The sequence below is a fragment of the Lathyrus oleraceus genome, chromosome 1, assembly GCF_024323335.1.
Source record: "Lathyrus oleraceus cultivar Zhongwan6 chromosome 1, CAAS_Psat_ZW6_1.0, whole genome shotgun sequence".
NCBI classification, from domain to species: Eukaryota; Viridiplantae; Streptophyta; class Magnoliopsida; order Fabales; family Fabaceae; genus Lathyrus; species Lathyrus oleraceus.
In genome coordinates this window covers 293,275,103-293,295,972 of record NC_066579.1, presented here as the reverse complement: position 1 = coordinate 293,295,972, position 20,870 = coordinate 293,275,103, and the positions used below count along the sequence as shown (strand labels likewise).

The window sequence follows — 20,870 nt, the reverse complement described above, 5'->3', positions numbered from 1 at the left end:
GAGTTTTGGGGCAAGAGCTGCCATTGTATTTGTCAAATATCGGGACCTTGAATTTCGGTGGCACTCTCACACCTTGGACCAGCCCCAAGTCAGCAACATCTACTCCCAGAAGATTCTGTCCTTCCACTGCTTTCAACCTCTCTTCCAATCTTTTAAACATGGGGTCCATGCCAAAGTCTTCCTGAAGCAAAGGTAACTGATCATCCTGACCATCCTGAATAGGTTGTTGATCTAGGTTGATATGCGGGGTCGGGATAGGCCCCGGTCCATTGGGACCATTAGCCTCTCCAGCTGGAGGATCAGCCAACGTCTCCGGTTGAGTAATAGGGGGATCCCTCTGTACCAACAATCTAAGCTCCTGCTGTCCTTGAGCCACCCCTTGAACCAAGTCCATGAACTGATTCATGCGAATCTTCATCTCGGCGAGCTCTGCTTGTAGGCTCTCCATCGCTCTTTGTTGATTCCTTCGGGTACCGTATCGGTGAATGCCTGAGTCAGCTATCCTGCTAGTGGGACACCAAACAAAATGAGAACACTGCAGCGGTACCTGTTATGCAAAATATGACAATGAATGTGTAAATGCAATGACATGTTTATCAATTCCAAAAGGTATTCTACCCCCTTGATTCCAGTCTCACATCAGGCGAATAGTGCAAGAAGACTGAGTCATGGATAAACCTCTGAGATCAAGATGCAACAAAGGGAAACCAACATACAAATGAGTTCCAGGAAAAGGGCCTTAGCCAAAAGTACATCAAAAGAGGATCCCCACAACAAGCCTGTGGATTATCACTTCACAACAACAAAACAAAAGGTAAAGGGAGGAACATAAACCAAGGATCAGCCTCCTGTATACAACCCATAAGGACTGCTCCTCACTTCATCCAGTAATGCCACTGTGTCGGGATGACCTGGAGATTCTGTCAAATGCCGGATAAGCAGATTCCTCTTGTGAATGATCCCATCCAGTTCGTTGATGTGTTCTCTGTATTAATTCCCATCATCTTCTCCGAATACCTCTTCAAGTCTGGATTTCTTCAAACCTGCCAACACCTTGAGTTCTTCCATCTGTCCTCGAGCCTCATTGAGTTGATCTGTGATGTAGCCATTAGTAGAACGGGCGCACATAAGCTCATTGTTCTTCCCCTTCAGCAAAGTCGTCAATTTCTCTATTTGACCAGTCAGTTCGGCTACTGTCTCCTCCTCCTTTGCCCTCCGAGAAGTTGAAAATGCATCCCATTGCTCCTGCCACCCAACTAATTTACCATGAGCATCTACTAACTGCTGCTTGACTCGCCTCAACTCAGAACTGGATGATCTCAAGGCTTCGTCTGTCTTCCTGAAGAAGTCCACCTCCACAGCAAATTTCCTCTCTGCTTCCTTTTGCACTCTGACGGCTTCCCCTTTCTGATATTCTGCCTCCTGGAATTGATGCATACAGTCTTGCAACTTCTCACTTAACTCTGAGTTCTTGGTTTGAAGTCCCTCCATGGCACTCTTCAACTTGTCATACTCCTCTCGGCTCACCATTGTTGACTGCTCAGGAGTAGGTGGATACAAAGGTTCTTCAATAGGGAACGGCAGACCGAACTCTTCGACTCTTCCTTGAAGCCACTCTTCATACCGAGGGTAAGTTCTACAATCTCCTTTTCCAAGCACAGTTCTTCCCTTCTTGATCACCTTGAGCCAGGCCTCAGCTGCCTTACGGGATACCGTCAAATCAGGCGAAGAATGGAAAAACAGAGATTCTTCCACATCCTTTTCCAAAGGCGGAGTTCTTAAAGCATATCCAAACTGTCTAACTGCTAGAGAAGGATTATAGTTGATTCCTCCTCTTCTTCCTACCAACGGAACATTTGGGAAGTTCCCACAACTATGAATAATATCTGCCCGAAGCAAGCTCCGGTCGGACCACCAAGAAATATCTTCAGCTCTCAACCCCATCAATCTCTTCGACCAACTCAACGAGTCCTTGACATTAACGAACACTCCTGATTTGGGTAGGTGAGAACTGAACCACTTATAAAACAAAGGCACACAACAATTCAACAACCCTCCTTTTTTATTCTTATTTCTGTGGTGCACTGAATGAAAGAAATCTCCTAGCAAGGTCGGTACTGGATTTCTCAACACGAAGAGGCGTATTGCGTCCATGTCCATAAATTTGGCAACATTAGGGAACAAGACAATCCCATACACACAAAGAGCCAACACAGCATTGAAACCCCTCTGGTTACCGTCTTCCAGTTTCTTCTTTGCTTCTCCCAATAAGAAACTCAGACGAAAACCACTAACTTCTCCCTTCTGACACATATTAGCCTTCCAGACTGATTCCTCCAAATATGTGGCTGAAGCAACCATGCTGAGATCGGGCAGAAACTCAGAATTGTAGAACAATAACTGTGACCTGATAGGAACTCTGAGAAAACTGGCAATCTCCTCCAAAGTAGGGACCAAAATATAATCCGGGAAAGTGAAACCTCTCAGTGGAGGGTCATAGAACTGTAGCAGTGTGAATAGGGCGTCATGTTGATCTTTGGAAAGAACCGTGACGAAACTTAGAATCAAACCGTAATCCTTTCGGAATCCTTCTAGAGAATCAGGATCCATTAACTGCATCAACTGTTGGATGGGCTCCAAACAGACCACCGGAAACTTGTAGGCGACCAGTCTCTTTCTGCCAATATCCATCTTCAGAAAAACCCCGACCGGAATCAAGAAGAAGATTTAAACCCCCTTGAAATGGATAAACATGTGTTAAATGCTATGAATGCAAATGATGTGATGATGCGAATGCAATGCAGTGGTATGTCAATCAGGATTGCTGTATCTGCTTGAACATCTATCGGGTTACACTGTCTGAAGAGAGAACCACTGAGGAATATAATACAAGATCAAAGCTCTGCTCCAGAAAACCGGGTTGGTCGGAGGTTAAGGTTTCCTGAATTTAGCCCGCCCCTCACTGGTAGGTTCTAAGAACAGAAGTTCGTCAACTTCAGCCCTTCAGTCGCGAATAATACGTTTACCACTGAAGGTTTGGCATTATTACGGGATAAAAGACCTCCACTGACTCCCCTCAACAGGACATCCTAAAGCAAGTTCCCAGTCTCGGGGTCCTCGGATTGATCGGCGAGAATGCGCCCACCAGAGCTAACATAATCACGTCTCGGAGGAGAGGCCTCGACTGAGTTCTCGGGAAATGGTCACCAGAGTCGACAATTTCTAAAGAAACATCATGTCGTTACGGAACATCCGTAGGACATAATATATCCAAGAGAAACCTCGTCTGGGTGTGGTTCTTCACGAACGACTTAACGTAGCAACATGCCACGCAAGCCTCATGATCATCCACTCTAAAACCTGTGTGTACACTCAAGCCTGGGTAATGGGCTTATCTCTCGTAGAACATCCCATCCCAACAAACAAACAATAGCTCCAACAGATACAGCAGATGAATGCAAGCAAGTAAGTAAATAAATATACAAAAGCATGAACACCCACTAAACAAGAAAATCACACCAGCTAGGAGGGACTCTCTTAGGGAAGATGGACCAGCAAGAGGTCAACTTCTTAAAGTCCCCAGCAGAGTCGCCAGCTGTCGCAACCTGAAAAATACAGTGCGCGAAAAAAAATAACCGGCGAAAGAAAAAGACAGAAGAGTCGCCACCGTGCGTTATTCATCCCAAAGGAGGGAAAGGAAACGCTCGAAGTAAACCTGAAAAAGGAAAGGAAAAGACAAGGTCTCGCAACCAAATCTTGGGTTCGGGAGTCGGTTATGCGAAGGGAAGGTATTAGCACCCCTACGCATCCGTAGTACTCTACGGGATCCACTTTTGTGGTTTTCGTCTAAAGGGTGTGGGTTTACCTAATGTGTTTATTTACTAAAAAGGTTAAGAGAAATGACTCGTGCGGATGTCGCATCCACTGCATACGTATCTCATCTGAATATGAGAATCAGAGTCTTCGTAGCTCGGCTGACCTATGGGTTGGGGGATGTGTGCTCGCTAAGACATCGCGTCTTATGCCTACGTATCTCATCTAGAATGAGAATTAGAGCAAGCCGTAGTTCGGCTAACTACGGGGTTATGGATTGGGTTTTGGACGAACGACGTTACTACGCAATCTACCGGATGCTCGACCTTTGGAGACTTACTCGCCTGTAGTAGAAGGAGTAAACGTGTTGCTTTGGGTTTTAGGGTTTGGGATGCTCGAGGGCAAACAGGCAGTCCTTGACGAAGGAACCGCGCTACCTGTGGGGATATGAATACAAAACACAAAACATGTATCTCAAAGTAAAATGCCACCAAGGGGCTCAAACATTGCCTCCTATCGAGGTCTTCCAGCTAAGAAAGCGATAAAGTACGAGAAAGGGAAAAAATTACCACACGGATAAAGATCCGAAGTTACAGCAACTAAAAGATTAGCAACCCTGAGATATCTCCAGCTAGACCATCAAAGAAAATCAGTCAATACGAGTAATCAGAATAAACCTCCGAATGGTATCCCTGCAAGAGTGTATGAGTCCTCACGAAAACTCGACAAAAAGGTTAGACAAACAAGATGAGATCCCGGGAAAACAATGGCATGGCAACGCCAAAAACAGGTTAGAACAAAACAGAACAAAAAGCAGATACTGTCATGTTCGCGACTGCTTCGCCTAGCGAAGGCTTAGCGAAGCTTCGCTACAGGCCCGCCTAGCGAAGCGGCTAGCGAAGGCCTGTGGGTTTTGGATTCCTCCTTGATAACAGTTCGATCTCTATGATCCGAAACCCTGTGGTATCCATCTCATAAACGAAAATGATTAAAACATTCAAGGTATTGTTACACATATTCATACACAAATGTAAACCCGTGGGCAAAACCTCATACATTCATAATATTCAAATTCAAGGCGTAAGGTAATAGGAACAAAGGCATACCTGATGAGAGAGACTGATTAGGATTGAATGGTACGGCCGGATCTGCAAAGTAGTACTAGGGTTCGTATGAGGCGGAGTGAACTTCTCAGAGCTGCCTGAAGGTTTCTGCAGAGTGGTTCCTAGGTCTCCTTCTCCAGTCTCTGGTCTTTTCTGTTCAGCCAGTGTTCAGATTTATTTCATTGACTACTCTGGTATTTATAGGCCAAATTTCGCAGCTTGTGGGCTTTGACTGAGGACAGCTCAGGCCCAAAACTTTACTGATATTTCTGAAATGCGCGTCCTTCGCCTAGCGAAGGATTTGCTCGCCTAGCGAGCATGACAGTACTCTTCGCTAGGCGAAGCATCTGCTCGCCTAGCGAGCATGACAGCTCAGCAGCAGATTCTCGCTTCTTCCAGCTTGGCGATTTGTACGGTGAATAGGCCTCATCTGGCCCTGTTGGTAGTACCTCAAGTCTTTTCCTTGTGTTGACTGATCATTTGAATAAAACTCACAAAGTGTCCTGGATGATGTCCGAGCTTCTTGGAGCTAATTCTGATTGACATGATGCGATGTGGTATGAAATGCTAAATGACCTAAAAAGTGAATGCATGAATGAGGAGGGCAAATTTTGGGGTGTTACACAAAGTATTGAAGATGATTGAAAAATCAACTAACAATAGATTTGTAACAAAGAAAGTTATGCAACCCTAAGTCCATCTATCAATATTATGATTTGTTCTTTTTATTTTTGTTTTTACTCCTCTTTTAGTTAGCAAGATAGTGAGAGAGTAAATAGATTAGCATAATGTAAATGATATGGTTAGATAACAATAAACATAAACATAAACATAAGGTACTTGAAATGAAGTGAACAATAAAATAAATTGCAAGGAGGTAAAGTGCAATAATGTAAATGTTAGGAGTTAGTAGTTAGTAGGACAACAATAAGCAAATAGAATAACAAGTTAATGTAAAGAAAATGGTTTCATCTATGTATCAAATAACCCAAACATGGTTGAAATAGAGGCAAGCTTGAGTCTAAAACCTCTCAAAAGATCAACCAAGAATGAACAAACATTTTCAACACAAAAACAGAACCAAAAGGTTAACAAAGATTAAGCTAAAATGATTACCCAAAAATGTTGAAAAAGGGTAGGTTGAAGTGGTGTTGAGCTTGGATATAGAGCAAGGAGTTTGGGATAAAAGTGTTTATGGTGGAAGTATAGTGAAGGAGATGAGTTATGAGTGTTAGAGAGTAAGAAGTTTTGAAAAAAATATGAAAGTGGACAAAAAAGTTAGTAGGGTGGCTTTTCTAAGAGAGAAAGATTTTTTTGTTTTGACCTAGGTTTGGAGAGGAGAGTAAGTGGTACTTGGACAGAACTTTTGAGGGCTAGGAAACATGAAAAATGAGGGGAAATAGTACCTCTATTTATAGGGAAAGTAGGTGGGAAAAGGGGGTGATCCAAAAAGTACACTGTGTAAAAAACAGACCTACTACAGCTGCCTGCGCAGGTGTAACCGGTTACCCTGATTAGGGTAACTGGTTACACAATCCAAAATGGCCAAAAAATCAATTTTGGGTCTGTGTAACCGGTTACCCAATTATTATTATTATTATTTTGAAATAATGAATGTATGCATGTGTAGTAGGGTCATGGATCAGATGAAAGTTGTATCGGGGTAGGGACAAAATTGGGGTACGACACCTTCCCCTTTTTGTAGAAGATATGACTGGAATTTTGATTGGCAAGAGGAGAAAACGTTTGGTTCGGATGCAAGCCGCACAATATCGAACGACTTTTCCTTATTATTTTCCCATGTATTTGACTACTAATGGCGAAAAGCAACATTGCGAGACATCTCAGGATGGTGAAGTATGCCCTCCTAAGAATCTGAGGCGGGAGGATGGTCCTTCGGAAGGTCTTTCCACAACAAACAAGGGAGAAAAAGCAGATGCTGGATTCGTTCATCCTCGGCCTTCTTTGTGGAGTACTGCTACTTTCAACACCATGGAGTTCTCTGAGCATCATCTCGGCCTTTCAGGGAGTTTTCCTGGAGATTAACATTCATTCCTTAATAAACCTTTTACACATTTAGTGAACTTGGTAGAAGTCTAACTGTTGGGGTGTCGTTTTGTAGGGAAAACCCATATGGAGAAACACTCCTATACTATCTGAAAGTTATAGTCCAAGATGAAACTAGTCATCAAAAGTGTTCAAGAATTACAGAAAGCTATAGCATTTCTAGGGGAGAAGCAAGATGCTAGAAAGACACATGTCAGGTAAGCGGCCACCCCAACTCTTTCCCAATTTGAGGAGGTGAGGCTTCTAGAGAAATTGCTCAAGAGAGCTCTTAGATAAAAAAAGTCTAGAGGGGGAGGCTTAGTCACTTAAGGACGAAAGTATGTTTACCTTTGACCAATATTTTGAAAGGGAAAGAAGATAGGTGACCTTCTTTCATATGAATCTGGATTTGAGTCAAACGGACCTGTTCCAGTTGGTTCGTGATGGCCGAATAGTGGTTGGAAAGTAGTTCTATGTATTTTAGTTTTTTTGTAAGGCTACTTTATTGTAATATTTAAGTTTCTCATTGTTTGTTGAAGGTTACTCTTATTCGCCTGACCCCTCTCTATGATTGCGTCGTTGCCTGGTAATTTGGTGACATAGATCCTTCATGAGGATCCCTCCTTTTAAGTTCCTTAAAGGGAGGCAACAGTCCATTTAGCATTTTGATTACTTCAAAGGGAGACAAAGATTCCTCTTAGGGATCCAACATTTTAATTTCCTCAAAGGGCAACAAGGATCCTTTGTAAGGATCGAGCATTTTAGTTTACTCTAAGGTAAGAAATGATCCTTCATGAGGATACATCATTTTAATTGCCTCAAAGGGTGGCTAGGATCTTTCTTAGAGATCCATCGTTTTAATTTCCTCTAAGGGTGGCAAGGATCATTCGTGAGGGTCCAACATTTTAATTGCATCCAAGGGCGACAAAGATCCTTCTTAGAGATCCAACAACTTTATTTTCTCAAAGGGAGACAAGGTTCCTTCTTAAGGATCCATCGTTTTAATTGCCTCTAAGGGCGACAAGGATCCTTCTTAGGAATCTAATGTTTTAGTTGCCTCTAAAGGCGGTAAGGATCCTTCTTAAGGATCTAACATTTTAATTTCCTTCAAGGGCGTCAAGGATCCTTCATGAGGATCCATCGTTTTAATCACCACCAAGGGAGACAAGGATCTTTCGTGAGGATTCATCATTTTAATCGCCTCTAAGGGAGGCAAGGATCCCTCTTGGGTATTCATAATTTTGATTGCCTCTAAGGGAAATCTTCTCATGAACCTTTAGGTTTCCTGAAAGAGGAGTGAATAGAAATGCAGATTCATAAGAATAATGGAGTGAGGCACCTCATTAAAAACCCTTGTCCGTGTTAGGTACAGAGGGAAAAAGTGCACTCCCTTAAAAACAACATGTCTTTACAAGCGGCAGAGACATAATGCTCGCCTCATAAAAAAATAATGGCAAATAACTAGTGTTAAAGAAAATAAATGAATATTGGTAAAGTAAATGAAACTAGAGGACATCCCCTCTGGGATTCTAATCTTCAATCTCCTCACCATTATGAGGGGGAGCTTCTTCGGCTTTGCGAGCTTCTTCTGGTGGCCTTATTCTTAAACCAACCTTCATAGTGTTTGCTCCCAGGGTTCTGACCTTATTTATCTTGAGACTCTCTATGTAACACTTCTTGTCAATTTCCTGATCTCCCTGTATAACTCATACCCGCTAGTCTGAGGGCAGGTATTTCATGCACAAATACAAAGTGGACAAGGCGGCTCCCAACTGATTGAAAGTTAGATGCCCTATAATCATATTGTAAGAAGAAGAGGCATCAATAACCAGATACCCGACCTTAATCTATTTGGCTTGCTCATGCTCACCAAAGGTGATATTTATCATTATGTAGCCTTTCACTTGCACCTGCTCCCCAAAGAATCCCACTAGTGATCCCTTGAAAGGTTTTAGGTCTTCTGGTTCAAGGCGGAGCCTCTCAAAAACCTCCCAGTAGAGAATATCTACGAAGCTTCTTGATATATAATAACTTTTCTAATATCTCATTCTTTGCACCTAACGGTGATGACCATGGGATTGTCATTATGTGAGTGGATTCCAGCTGGATCCTTCTCAGAGAATGTGATTTCTGTTTCTAGAGTCTTCTTCTCGCCTCCTTTCGCCTCATTGGAGAAGTCTTCTATATTAAGTAATTGAGGGGAGTACCTTATGTAACTCCAACTTTGTTATTCTCTATGGTGGATGTCTCATTTTCTTTTATTAATATGGGGCTTCTTGCATCTTCTCTCTCATAGGAGTTGGATCTTTCTACCTCTCGGGAGGAGGCCCCTCTCACATACTTCTTGAGGTATCCCTCTTAGATCAACGATTCGATTTTGGTTTTGAGTTGATAACAATCCTCAATATGTTTTCCTTTAACTTTATGGAATTTGAACCATCTGTCTGGTTCGGGACCCATAACATCTACTTTTGGGGATGGATATGCATGAATGTTTTGAAGGTGAATGACCTTGTGCCAGATCTGCTCCTAGTGAGTGTTTAGAGGCGTGAAGCTCTCCACTATCTTACCAACTTATTTGAATGCATTTTTGTCCTTAATAAGAGAGGTATATTTACTCTTCCTTTGGTGATGTGATCCCTCAGTGCCAGGAACACACTCTTTACCGTCTCGCTTCTTTTCTCCAGCATTACTCTCCTCGCCTATTATGTAGCACTCACCTATGCAAAAAATAGTTTGGCTTGTGTGCGAGAGATTCGTTGAAGTGTCTCGCCTTGATACTATTTTGGAACGCCCATAAGAAAAAAAATTGGTTTGGGGGGACGACCTTTATGGTAGCTTCATTGAAGCAGGTGAGGTAGTCCATCAACGACTCTGAGGGCCCTGTCGTATGTTGAATAGACTGGTGGTGGACATCTTCATCTGTCTATTGGCGGGGAACTGGTGTACGATTTTCTTCACAAGTTCCTAATATCTAGCAATGGAGGCTCAGGCCAGACCTCCATACCATCGCAAAGCCGCATCCCTAAAGGTGCCAAACAACAATTTTGACTTCAGGGAATCAGGTGCTTCGATGATGGGCATTTGGGTGTTGAAGGATGCGGCATGTTCATAAGGGTCACTACGCCCATCAAACTTTGCTATAAAGGGAGGTTTGAACCTTTCAGGGACATGCGCTTCTCATATTTCGTCTGAAAGTGGCTAGGGGTCCAACACCTCCATCTCCTCTAGGGGTTAGTCTCATGTGGACGTTGTCGAATGTTGAGGACGTTGTCCTCTAGGTGAAGTTCATCCATGACGGCACGCATCTTCGCCAAAGAAGAATGAAGGACTTCGAAAAATGATTTTTTTTAAATATAGAGAAATTTTTATAGAACAATAAAATAGCACTTTTCATTAACATATTTTTTATGGACCGACTAAAAGCCCAAAAAGTCAAGACCCAACACAATATAAATCCATACAAAACGACCGAATGTATAAAAGTCATCACCTAAATTTTTAATTTTTAGATTCCTCACCATTGATAAACATCAATTTTGATTTCGGAAAAATATTTTTTAATTTTTAAAATACTATAACAACAAAAATTATATTTGAACAATTTGACTAAGCTCTACAAAACACTCCTCTGATACAAATTTTTAATTCTCCAAAGGATTTTAATTTATGAATAAAAATAAATCTCTCAAAACCCTCTCCACCTAAATCTTTCTATTATTTTCCCTTAATCATTCAGTTTTTTCAAAGTTTAATTGACTCTTTGTATTCCAATATAAATACATTCCAGTATAAATATATTATTAATAAGTTATATGCTTAAAAAAGTAATAAATATAAGGAATATATTTAGGAACAAACAAAGATTTCAAAAAGAATCTTATAAAGGGAGTGAGTATTCTTAACGAAAGATAGCGAGCGTAATCTTTTAAAGATCTTTTATTTAAACTCCAAAAATAATATATAATCAGCATAAGTGTTGTCAAACGTGTTTTTTAACATGCAGAGACTAAATTAACACATACATTGTTCTTCCTAGATAACTTCTCGCTAGCTTAAGATATTATATAGAAAAATTCACACACCAAAACATAGTGATATAACCTACTTGTTCTGCTATTGGCTTATATACATGTTGGATACATCAAATGCTGGTATCCATTCAAGAAATCAGACATATCATGCTGAAGATTTTTCTCATGCTAAGGACTATGAATGTGTAGTTAGACTTAAACAGATCATGCAATTGTGAGATGACATCAAGCAATCATTCCTGTCTCATCAGAATCTGGAATTACAATGTCAAGCCTCATCATCGGCCTGTACTCGTCTGGTATACGTGCGCCCGCTTGTACACACACTTCCACTACGGCCGGAGCCTTTCCATAATATCTTTTCAATGCAGCCATAATTGGAGGTCCATTCGTGTCTCTAACATGCCACACATAATTTGGAGGTAAGACTTCATCTATAGTAGCATCCTGCCAACCATGTTTTCCGTCTCTCCATTGATGTTTGAATGATCCACAAAGCTTCGCGTTATGACCCCACGGTCCAACATGAACTTCCGAACAATAGCCACACGCTTTCACCGTGTATTTCTTCATCAACTTCCTGACACCCTTTCTAACAATTTGATATGCGTTGATTGTTTCTTGGGCGATTTTAGGTACGTCGGACAATGGTGGATGGGGAAATCGCTCACTGGCTCTATAAGTATCAAAGTCCATGATGGAAGAGGACTCGGCAAAGTGAAACGGCTCAGGCTCCTCTAGATGACCGCCTCGGTCAAGTACTCTCCTCCCTACCATTCGTATGGGATTAGTCCTTCTTCGCGAAGGATACTCAGGGATGTCCATGCCGGCTTGAATGCAGAGCTCAACAACAGCTGGAATCCGGTCGTATTCAAACCGTGTATCGTGCATAATGCGTTTACCAAATGGATCAAAGAGATGATACGACTCAATTGGGACAAGTATATCATTCACGGAACCCTTGACCCACGCATGAGAACTATGACGCGTCGAACTGGTACGGCCTTCACAGTCTAGAATGAAGTGACCGGTCTGAGCCACATGTACTTCCGAGCATTCACTGCAGGAATAAACATGATAAGAATTTAACTCCTGCATCGTCATTCAAATAAAAGAAAAGAAATATACAACTGCGGTCTAACGCAAGTGGTTGGTGTACAGTGTGTAGCACAGACACCTCTGAAAAATCGTACCAGTGTCGAACACCAACAACAACACTTGTGATTACGTTCAATTTATTCTTTTTTTTCCAAATAATTATCAGTGTCGGTGTTGTGTTCGTTGTCCGTGCTTCATAAATTGTAAATCGTAGAACCGAGGTTTGACTTATGCTAATAATAGAATGCAAAGCAACTAGAAGATAAGCAGAGTATGGTGTACCTACAGCCATATACAGGAATGACATGCAACAGCTGAGAAAGACCTTTAATCAAAAGCTTCCAAGCATCAAATACTTCATAAGCAACAGGAACTAGGTCCGGAACAAGCAATCCATTCTTTGGAGGTTCAAGAGGTTTCTCTATTCCCTTGCTTGCAAGTTTTTTGTCCATCTTTGCAGCCTGCTTGATTTCTTTAAAGGGAATAGGGAATGGTTTCTTCTTCTTCTTTGGTAACTTTGGTGGGAAATCGACATTTTGGGTTGACTGATTTCGTTTCCACACAAATTCATCAGGTCTAAGCTTCCGATTGGCACAAAGTATAACTCCAGGTAATGTCGATCTACACTTGTTGAATTGTTGACACTTGAACTGCAACAAAGACAAAGATAAGGGTAAGTTCCAACATATGAAGCACAAACGCCGACGGCAAAAGTGGTTACATAAATCAATAAGCCATGGGAGGAAATTCGTCACTAAAATCATTATGTCAGAAAAGAACCATATTTCCGACAAAAGTTCATTACATCCTAGTTCTACAAATGGAACTTATAACAAATTCAACTATCAATGTGATAGAAGGACCAATCATAAATGTATAACTATTAACTAAAGTCCAACACAATCGAGATCAACTTTTAATCCCCCATATGAAATTAAACATTGCAACAGAGAACAAGTTGTCTCATAGTCAACGACTCAGCGCTAGCTTATCGAGATGGATGTTTATGAATGAAAGGGAAATCGATGAAACAGAACAAATTGCATTCAGTAATCTTCAAATTACTTTACATTCTAAAAGAAAGTAATACTGAGCTCTTCTCTCAGTTACACAAATCAGGAAAGTATCAACCTTTTTCAGCTTATGTAAATCTCAACTTTTTTTCAAAAACTATCTCATTTAAACTTGTCCATAAACAAATTAAACCTTATAAAACACTAACTTCAGGTTAATTGAGAAATTTTTAGAAGTCATAAACTAATCCAAATTTAAAACTACATAGTAAAATGGAATGATTAACAAAGCTAGCAAGAACACACAACAAAAAGGGGAAAATAGAAAAACCTTGAAATTGGGAGAATATGAGTTAGAAGGTTTTTACATAAGCTGAAAAAGGTTGATACTTTCCTGATTTGTGTAACTGAGAGAAGAGCTCAGTCTTACTTTCTTCTCATCTTGGTTGGAAACAGACATGACTTGAGCCCCTGTCTTGACGTGCCTCAACATCACGGCTTTGGATTTGCATTCTGGAATGAATTCGTCTGATATTTTCTCAAACCCCAGTCCTCGGGCAACTGCATAGTCCACTACTTGGCCATCAATAATATCTAAATGAATAAATAAAGCTTTAAAATGACGAGGATGATGAATTAAGATGGAAATGAATAGAGAGTGAACCTGGAGAAGAAATAAGGGATGCTCTGGTGGAGAAATGGTTCCGATTGCGGTTAGGGAAGTAAGAGGAGGTAAGACGCAATCTGGTGGAAGTTGAGTGGCGGCGGAGGAAAGGAGGTGGAGGAGGAGAAAACCTAGATGGAGTGAAAGGGAACAGAACGGAGAAGTGAGATAAGTATGTGCTGCTTGTGAGGGATAGAGAGCGAACAGGTGCCGCCCTTTCCATTGAAATCGACTACTAACCTTCAATTATCATTATATATTTATCATTTGTTATAGAAATAACTTTTGTAAGATAATACATAACTTTTATAATCGATTTAACAATTGTATTATAAGTGGCAAATAAGTTGTTTATTTAAACAAAATATAGATAACTTAGATATACATCATAATGGTGCATTAGTCTCATACCCTAATTGAGGATTTTCAAAATCAAATTGTATAAGTAGAAAACCGTTAATCAAACTAAACCAAATCGAAAACCGTAAAAAATCATATTTCGTTTGGATGTGTTTGAATTATATTTTAATGAAACTGTGCAGTTAAGTTCAGTTTGCGGTTTGTATTTTGCAAATCAAAACAAACTAAACCAAATCATATTATGTTAATATATTTGATACATGTTTAGAAATGACTTTAACTCCACAACTAAACAAGGGACCTTCAGATATTGAATATGATTAGTAGATGTGTTTGAAAATGAAATGACATGTTTCGAAATCTTATTCATTCCTTTTAAATATTTTTATTTGTTTTTAAATATTAACTTCTTTGATTATGATATGTAAGGAGTTCTAATGGATGATGCTTGAATATCGTGATTTTAATAGAAGAGTTTGGAGTTGTTGTGTTTTTAAGGTCTAGTAAGTTGGAACAGTTAGGATTTTCAAGAATGATGAAGGAAATAGAGAAGGAAGATAAAACTGTATTGAGAAAAATAGAATTTTATTTAGTGAAGTTGTTTAGAGTATTTTGCATTACAACATTATGCTTACTTATAGGCAACCAAGATCCAAGCCCAAAACATACACAATACACTTTGACTTAACAATTATTGTATGTATCCGAATCTATCGAATACATGCTTACACAATTCGACATATATACTAACATCACCTACTTCGACTAGGTCGAATCAAACCTTGTCGAATCCCAAACTTGAATACAGTTAATTATTAGCTTCTAACACACCCATTAATTCAAGTTTTCAAGGCTTTTCATCCCGATGCTTCTCTTCAACTCATCAAACCTGCCTTTCTTCAGAGGCTTGGTTAGTATGTTAGCTAGTTATCATTCTGTCTTGCAATGCTCAAGTTCAATCTTTCCTTTGTTTACTTGATCCTTAGGAACATGATACCTCATTTATATGTGCTTACTTCGACCATGACACAATGGATGATTCGCCAGGTCGATAGCTGACTTGTTGTCGACAAACAACTTCATTTTCTTAGGTTCCATTAACTTTAGTTCTTCGAGCAACATTTCTGTCTATGTTTCTTGACATGCTGCATATGATGTATCCACGTACTCAGTTTCATAAGATGATAAAGCCACAATGCTTTTCTTTCTTGAACTCCATGAGATTGAAGCATCTCCAATCATGAATGTGTAGCCTGCATTACTCTTCTTTTCGTCTTGATCTCCACTGAAATCTAAATCAGTGTAACCATATACCTCTGCATTTGTGCTGATATTCTTTTGTCTTGGCATCAACTCACCATGACCAATCGTACATTTGATGTATCTCAACACTCTCTTGACTGCGACGAGATGACACTCTTGGGGTTTCTCCATGAATATTCTTAACAATCTGACACTTTGACAAATATCTGGTATGGTATTGCAAAGATACATCAAGGTTCCAATGATTTGTTTGTATAATGTTGTACTTACAAACTCATCATTTGTTTCCTTTTTCAACTTTTCTCTAGTCTCCAATGGTGTGATAGTTGCATTACAGTTGTCCATCTTGAACCTCTTCAAGATGTCTCGATCATACTTCGTCTGGTGCAGAAACACGCATTCACTTATGTATTTAAACTCTATCCCTAATAAATATGACAAATTCACTAGGTTGAGAATTTCAAACTCCTGCATCAGCTTCGACTTGACAGCTTTGATTTCTGCCTCTTTTGCACCTATAATCAGCAAATCATCCACATACAAGCATATGATGACTTGACTAAGCCTGCTTGCATTGTTGATATACACTCCATGTTCAGAGACACATTTTAAGAAACCTTCATTGATTAGGAAGTTATCCATTCTCTTGTTCCAAGCTCTTGGGGCTTGACTCAAAACATAGAGAACCTTCCTCAATCCATATACCTTCAATTGCTTCCCTCTGATTTTGAATCATGGTGGTTGAGTGGCATAAACTTCTTCTTCCAAAGGTCCATTAAGAAACTTTGATTTTACATCTAGTTTATGTATCTTCCATCCTTTGCATGTTGTATTCGACACAACAACTCTGATGGTTTCCAACCTTGCCACAACTGCATAAACTTCGTCGAAATCAGTACTAGGTTTTTGCAGAAAACCTTTTGCCATCAGTCTTTCCTTATGCTTAACAATCACACCATTTGTCATTAGCTTCAAATTGTTGACCCAATTCACATTAATTGGCTTCTTGATTTCTTTTTCGATAAGTTCCCAAGTCTTGTTCTTCTCGATTGCCATGAGTTCTTCTTGCATGGCTGCTAACCAATTCAAATCATTCATGGCTTGATCCAAATAGATTGGTTCTGATTTAGCCATCATCATTACTTCTTCTATTACGTTACCATCTTTATTGGCTGCTTGATCTGGAAATCTCTCATATCCAACTAGCCTTATCGACTCAGTTCTTGTTCTAGTCGATCTCCTAATATTCTGCTCAGGTGGTTCTTCGTTTCGATTGGTTATGACTTCAGTCTGTTGGTCTTCATCAAGCACATGTGTGACTATTTCTTTCTCCTATCAAACTGACTCTTGACTTCAATCCCACCCTTTGCTTTCATCCACTAGAACATCTTGACTGATCACAAGTTTATCATCATTTGGCAAATACAACTTCTATGCACTAGTCAAATGATAAATTATGAGCACTATTACCCGCCTTCGATCATTTAGGTTCTTTCTCAATTTTTCAGGTACATGCTTGAAACACATTGATCCAAAAACTCTAAGATGACTAACATTTGGATTTTTTTCTTGTCCAAGCCTCATACGGTGTCTTCTCGACTATCTTTTTCATTGGACACCTATTTAGAATGTATATTATTGTCAAAGATGCTTCACTCCAAAATCTATTTGGCATATCTTTAGCCTTTAACATGCTCCTAGTCATGTTCAATATACTTCTATTTCTCCTCTCAACTATACTATTATGTTGAGTTATATAGGGTGCAATGACCTCGTGCTATGTACCTTCATCATTGCAAAATACTTGAAATTCTTTAGAGGTGTATTCACCACCACCACCATCAGTTCTCATTTTCTTTAACTTGTATCTACTTTGCTTCTCGACATGCAATTTAAACTTCTTGAATTGTGTGAATACCTCACTTTTCCTTTTAATAAGTTAAATCCACACATATCTAGTGAATTCATCTATGAAGGTTAGGAAATAGAAGTTACCTCCATTCGACCTTACTTCAAAGGGTCCACATACATCAGAGTGAACAAGCTCCAGTTTTTCTCTCGACTTCATGGACAAGTCATGTTTGAATGTCATCCTATCCTGCTTTACTTTGCAGCATTCCTCACATGACTTGACTCATTTACTTGAGGTAAGTCATACACCATCTTCTTTTGGTTGAGCATACCTATACCTCTGAAGTTTAGGTGTCCATACTTGTGATTCCATAGCCAGTTCTTATCTCCGACCGAAGTCGAAGCAAGACATTGATGATCAACCGCGCTGATCTCTACTTTGAAGGTTTTGTTATCTGCCAATGGTGCTTTTAGGATCACCCTTCCTGCATCATTATACACCCTCATAAGATTTTCTTCCAACTTCATGGTATACCCCTTGACAAGTAATTGACATATGTTTATCAAGTTACTTGTCATTTAAGGTAAATACAATACGTCAGTAATTCCGGCTCTTCGACCATCCTTTCTCACCATAACTATGTTTCCTCTTCCCTCTGGTGTAACATTTCTTCCATAGGAAAACTTGATAATTTTATTTACTGATTCATCCAACTTGGTAAAACAGTTTTTATTACCACTCATGTGGTTATTGCATCTTGAGTCCAGATACCACATGTTAGTTTGCTCATTGTCGATTGTGTATTTTCCATGAGCAACATATCATCAGAGCCGCTTACTCCAGCATGTGCATATTTCACTTTGTCATTATCTTTTGCTTTATATTCCTTCTTTCTTCGACAATCTTGAGCATAATAACCAAATCCTTGACAGTTGTAACATCGCACCTTGTTCGTGTCAACTTTCTTTCCTAAATACTTATTGCCCATGAATTTCTTGATTGAATTAGAGTGATTCTTTGAATTCTTGCTTGACTTCTCATCATTAGCAAGATTCTTTCTTTGCTCCGCCTTTCCTTTCCTAGATTTCTTGGTGAATCTTGCTTCCATTGTCTGTTTAGCCAGTTTCTCCCTCTCCGAGTTCCTCTGTTTCAGTCTCATCTCATGAGCCTCCAATGAAGCTTGGACTTATTCTACCTTAATCTCAGCTAGGTTCTTGGACTCTTCAATGGACACAACAATATAATCAAAATTTGCATTTTGAGATCTCAACACTTTCTCAATCTTCTACAGATCAGTGATTGATTCACCATTTGTCTTTATCTGAGTTGTTAGCAATACCACACGTGTAAAAAATTCTGAAACGAACTCATCTTCTTTCATTTGAGTCATATCAAATTGCTTTATTAGCGTCTACAACTTCACACTCTTCAACTTTTCATCTTCGCCATACAAGTTCTTTAACTTGTACCACACTCATTTTGTTGTTTCTTCATCAATGATATTCTCAAACACGTTAGGATCCATGCATTGATGGATCAAGAACAAAGATTTTCCATCTTTTTTTCTTTATTCCTTATATGCAGCTTGCTGAACATCATTCATATTCGCTTCTATAGCAGGTACTACATCACTCACAATTTCAGCCACATCTTGAAATCTGAAAAACGACCTTCATTTGCGCAACCCACCTTTTGTAGTTCTCACCTTTAAAAACCATTAGATTCGCTGAAAATTATGTTGATGTTGTATTACTGTTTTCCATTACAGATTCTATCTGAATCGTAACTCGGGCTCGTTAATACCAATTTGTTGGAACAATTATGGTTTTCAAGATAGATGACGAAAAGAGATAAGGGAGATAAAATTGTATTGATAAAAATAGAATTTTACTTAGTGAAGGTGTTTAGAGTATTTTGCATTATAACATTATGCCTACTTATAGGTGTGAAACCTTGTTTTGTAGGTGATATTCTTTTAACAAGGACATCAACTTTTAATGATGACAACTAATGATAGGTCAAGCATGAATGATTAAACATATAAAAATGAAAACCTATCTTTGGGGTTTGAAAAACTTGAATATCCTATGATGGAAAACAAAGAATGCAACTAAAGCCTCATCTCGAGCCACTCAAGCATGTGTCTACATAAAGAGTAAATATCTAACAAAGTCTGGAAGCAATATGGTGATCTCTAAATTTAGTAATGAGTGAAGGATTGTAAGGAAAAAGGATTTTATCATAAAAGCATAAGCCTAAAGCACACACACATTAAAACTATTTAAAAAAAAATTTACCAAAAGAAAATATTTTAAAAAACGTCTTGAAGTTATGACTGATGAATTGGGAGAAGTCAAAATAGCTACTAGGAAATTTTGACTTTTCTAATTGATTAGAACAATTGTCCAATCAATTAGAAATGCACAAAATTAAGTCCCAAGTTGTCTTGAAGGCACATTGATTATGTGCAATGATTACATATCTTAAACTTCCTTTTCGAGAACTTACAAATGATTAATTTAACTATCTAATCAATTATGAATAAGCTCTAATCGATTAGATAACAATAAAAAGGATTAATTCCAAATTCCTTTTTGAGCCATCTTCTAGGCTATAAATAGAGGTGCGGTTTCTCACTTTCATCTCTCATACTCTCTCTAAATATTTCTTTAACTTCCTCTCACTATGTTTTTAGCCTAAGTGTTTTTGTGAGAAAAGTCTTTTTGTGAGTCAGATTATTTTTGTAATTTTGGAAAGTTTGGAATTGTAAAATTCACCAAGGTAATCTTTTGTTTACACCTTGATTGAATAATGTCCATATAGGGATTTATTTGGGTTCGAAGTTAAACCCATGAAAAATATTTTTTTAGGATTGGCTGATTCAGTCCTAGTTTAAGTTGGAGATCAACCCGTGATAAAATCTCCTAGGTTATTGGTTAGCCCGGTGTTAAAACCAAGATAGGTTGAAGCTCAACCCAGTATTAAAAGCTTCATATGTTGGAGATTATCCTGATGTTAAAATCTTTCAGGGTTTTTTTGGTTAGCCGGTGTAAAACCAAGGTATTGAGCTCAAAGGTTTTGGAACTTGAAGACTAACCGCTCCAAGGTTCGACTTTGTGAAAAGAAGACTAACCACTTCAATCCACTGTTTGAGAAGGAAGATTGACCACTTTACTCTCAAGCTTAAGCAAATGCCCATATCTATCATCTTGTATGTCTTGGTTGAAGATCAACCACCATTCCTTATATAAGGGGGTTCATGAGCTTTTCCTACTAAAAGCTCTCAATGTTTAATAGAAACTATCAAGATCAATTCTTGGGGACGTGACTAAGATGATTTTGACTGAACATGTATAACTCTTGGTGTTTTCCTTCTTCTTTAACTCTTCTAATTTACCGCATTTTAAACTCTGATTTGTGAAGTTTGATTTTATCACTATCACTAAAAGTGTTCAAAATTCTTTTAAACTCTAATTTTATCACTAAAAGTGTTTCAAAATCAAGTTTTTCCAAAACACATAATCCCCCTCCCCTCTTGCATGCGAAGTCTCAAGTCTAACAAGTGGCATCAGAGCCTAACTCCTGTTTAAGGACTAATCGTCTCAGGAGGAAGATGACTTCCAA

The 20,870-nt window shown here is 39.1% G+C and overlaps 1 protein-coding gene across 6 annotated transcripts; it reads right to left on the bottom strand.

Annotated features, from left to right (window-relative positions):
• Positions 1 to 11,038: 11,038 nt before the first annotated feature.
• LOC127131122 (APO protein 1, chloroplastic) lies at positions 11,039 to 14,056 on the bottom strand. Of its 6 annotated transcripts, none has more exons than XM_051060058.1 (4): positions 13,772 to 14,056; positions 13,505 to 13,701; positions 12,377 to 12,747; positions 11,039 to 12,056 (listed from the first exon to the last, which is right to left on the bottom strand). In XM_051060058.1, the coding sequence occupies exons 1-4, from the start codon at positions 13,992 to 13,994 to the stop codon at positions 11,222 to 11,224; spliced, it is 1,626 nt and encodes a 541-aa protein (XP_050916015.1). In that variant the 5' UTR covers positions 13,995 to 14,056; the 3' UTR covers positions 11,039 to 11,221. The 6 variants fall into 6 exon arrangements, with proteins under 6 accessions (XP_050916015.1, XP_050916034.1, XP_050916022.1 ...); XM_051060077.1 differs by having other exon boundaries at positions 12,377 to 12,744; positions 13,538 to 13,701; positions 13,772 to 14,055; XM_051060065.1 differs by having other exon boundaries at positions 13,505 to 13,680; positions 13,772 to 14,055.
• Between the last annotated feature and the right edge of the window lie 6,814 nt (positions 14,057 to 20,870).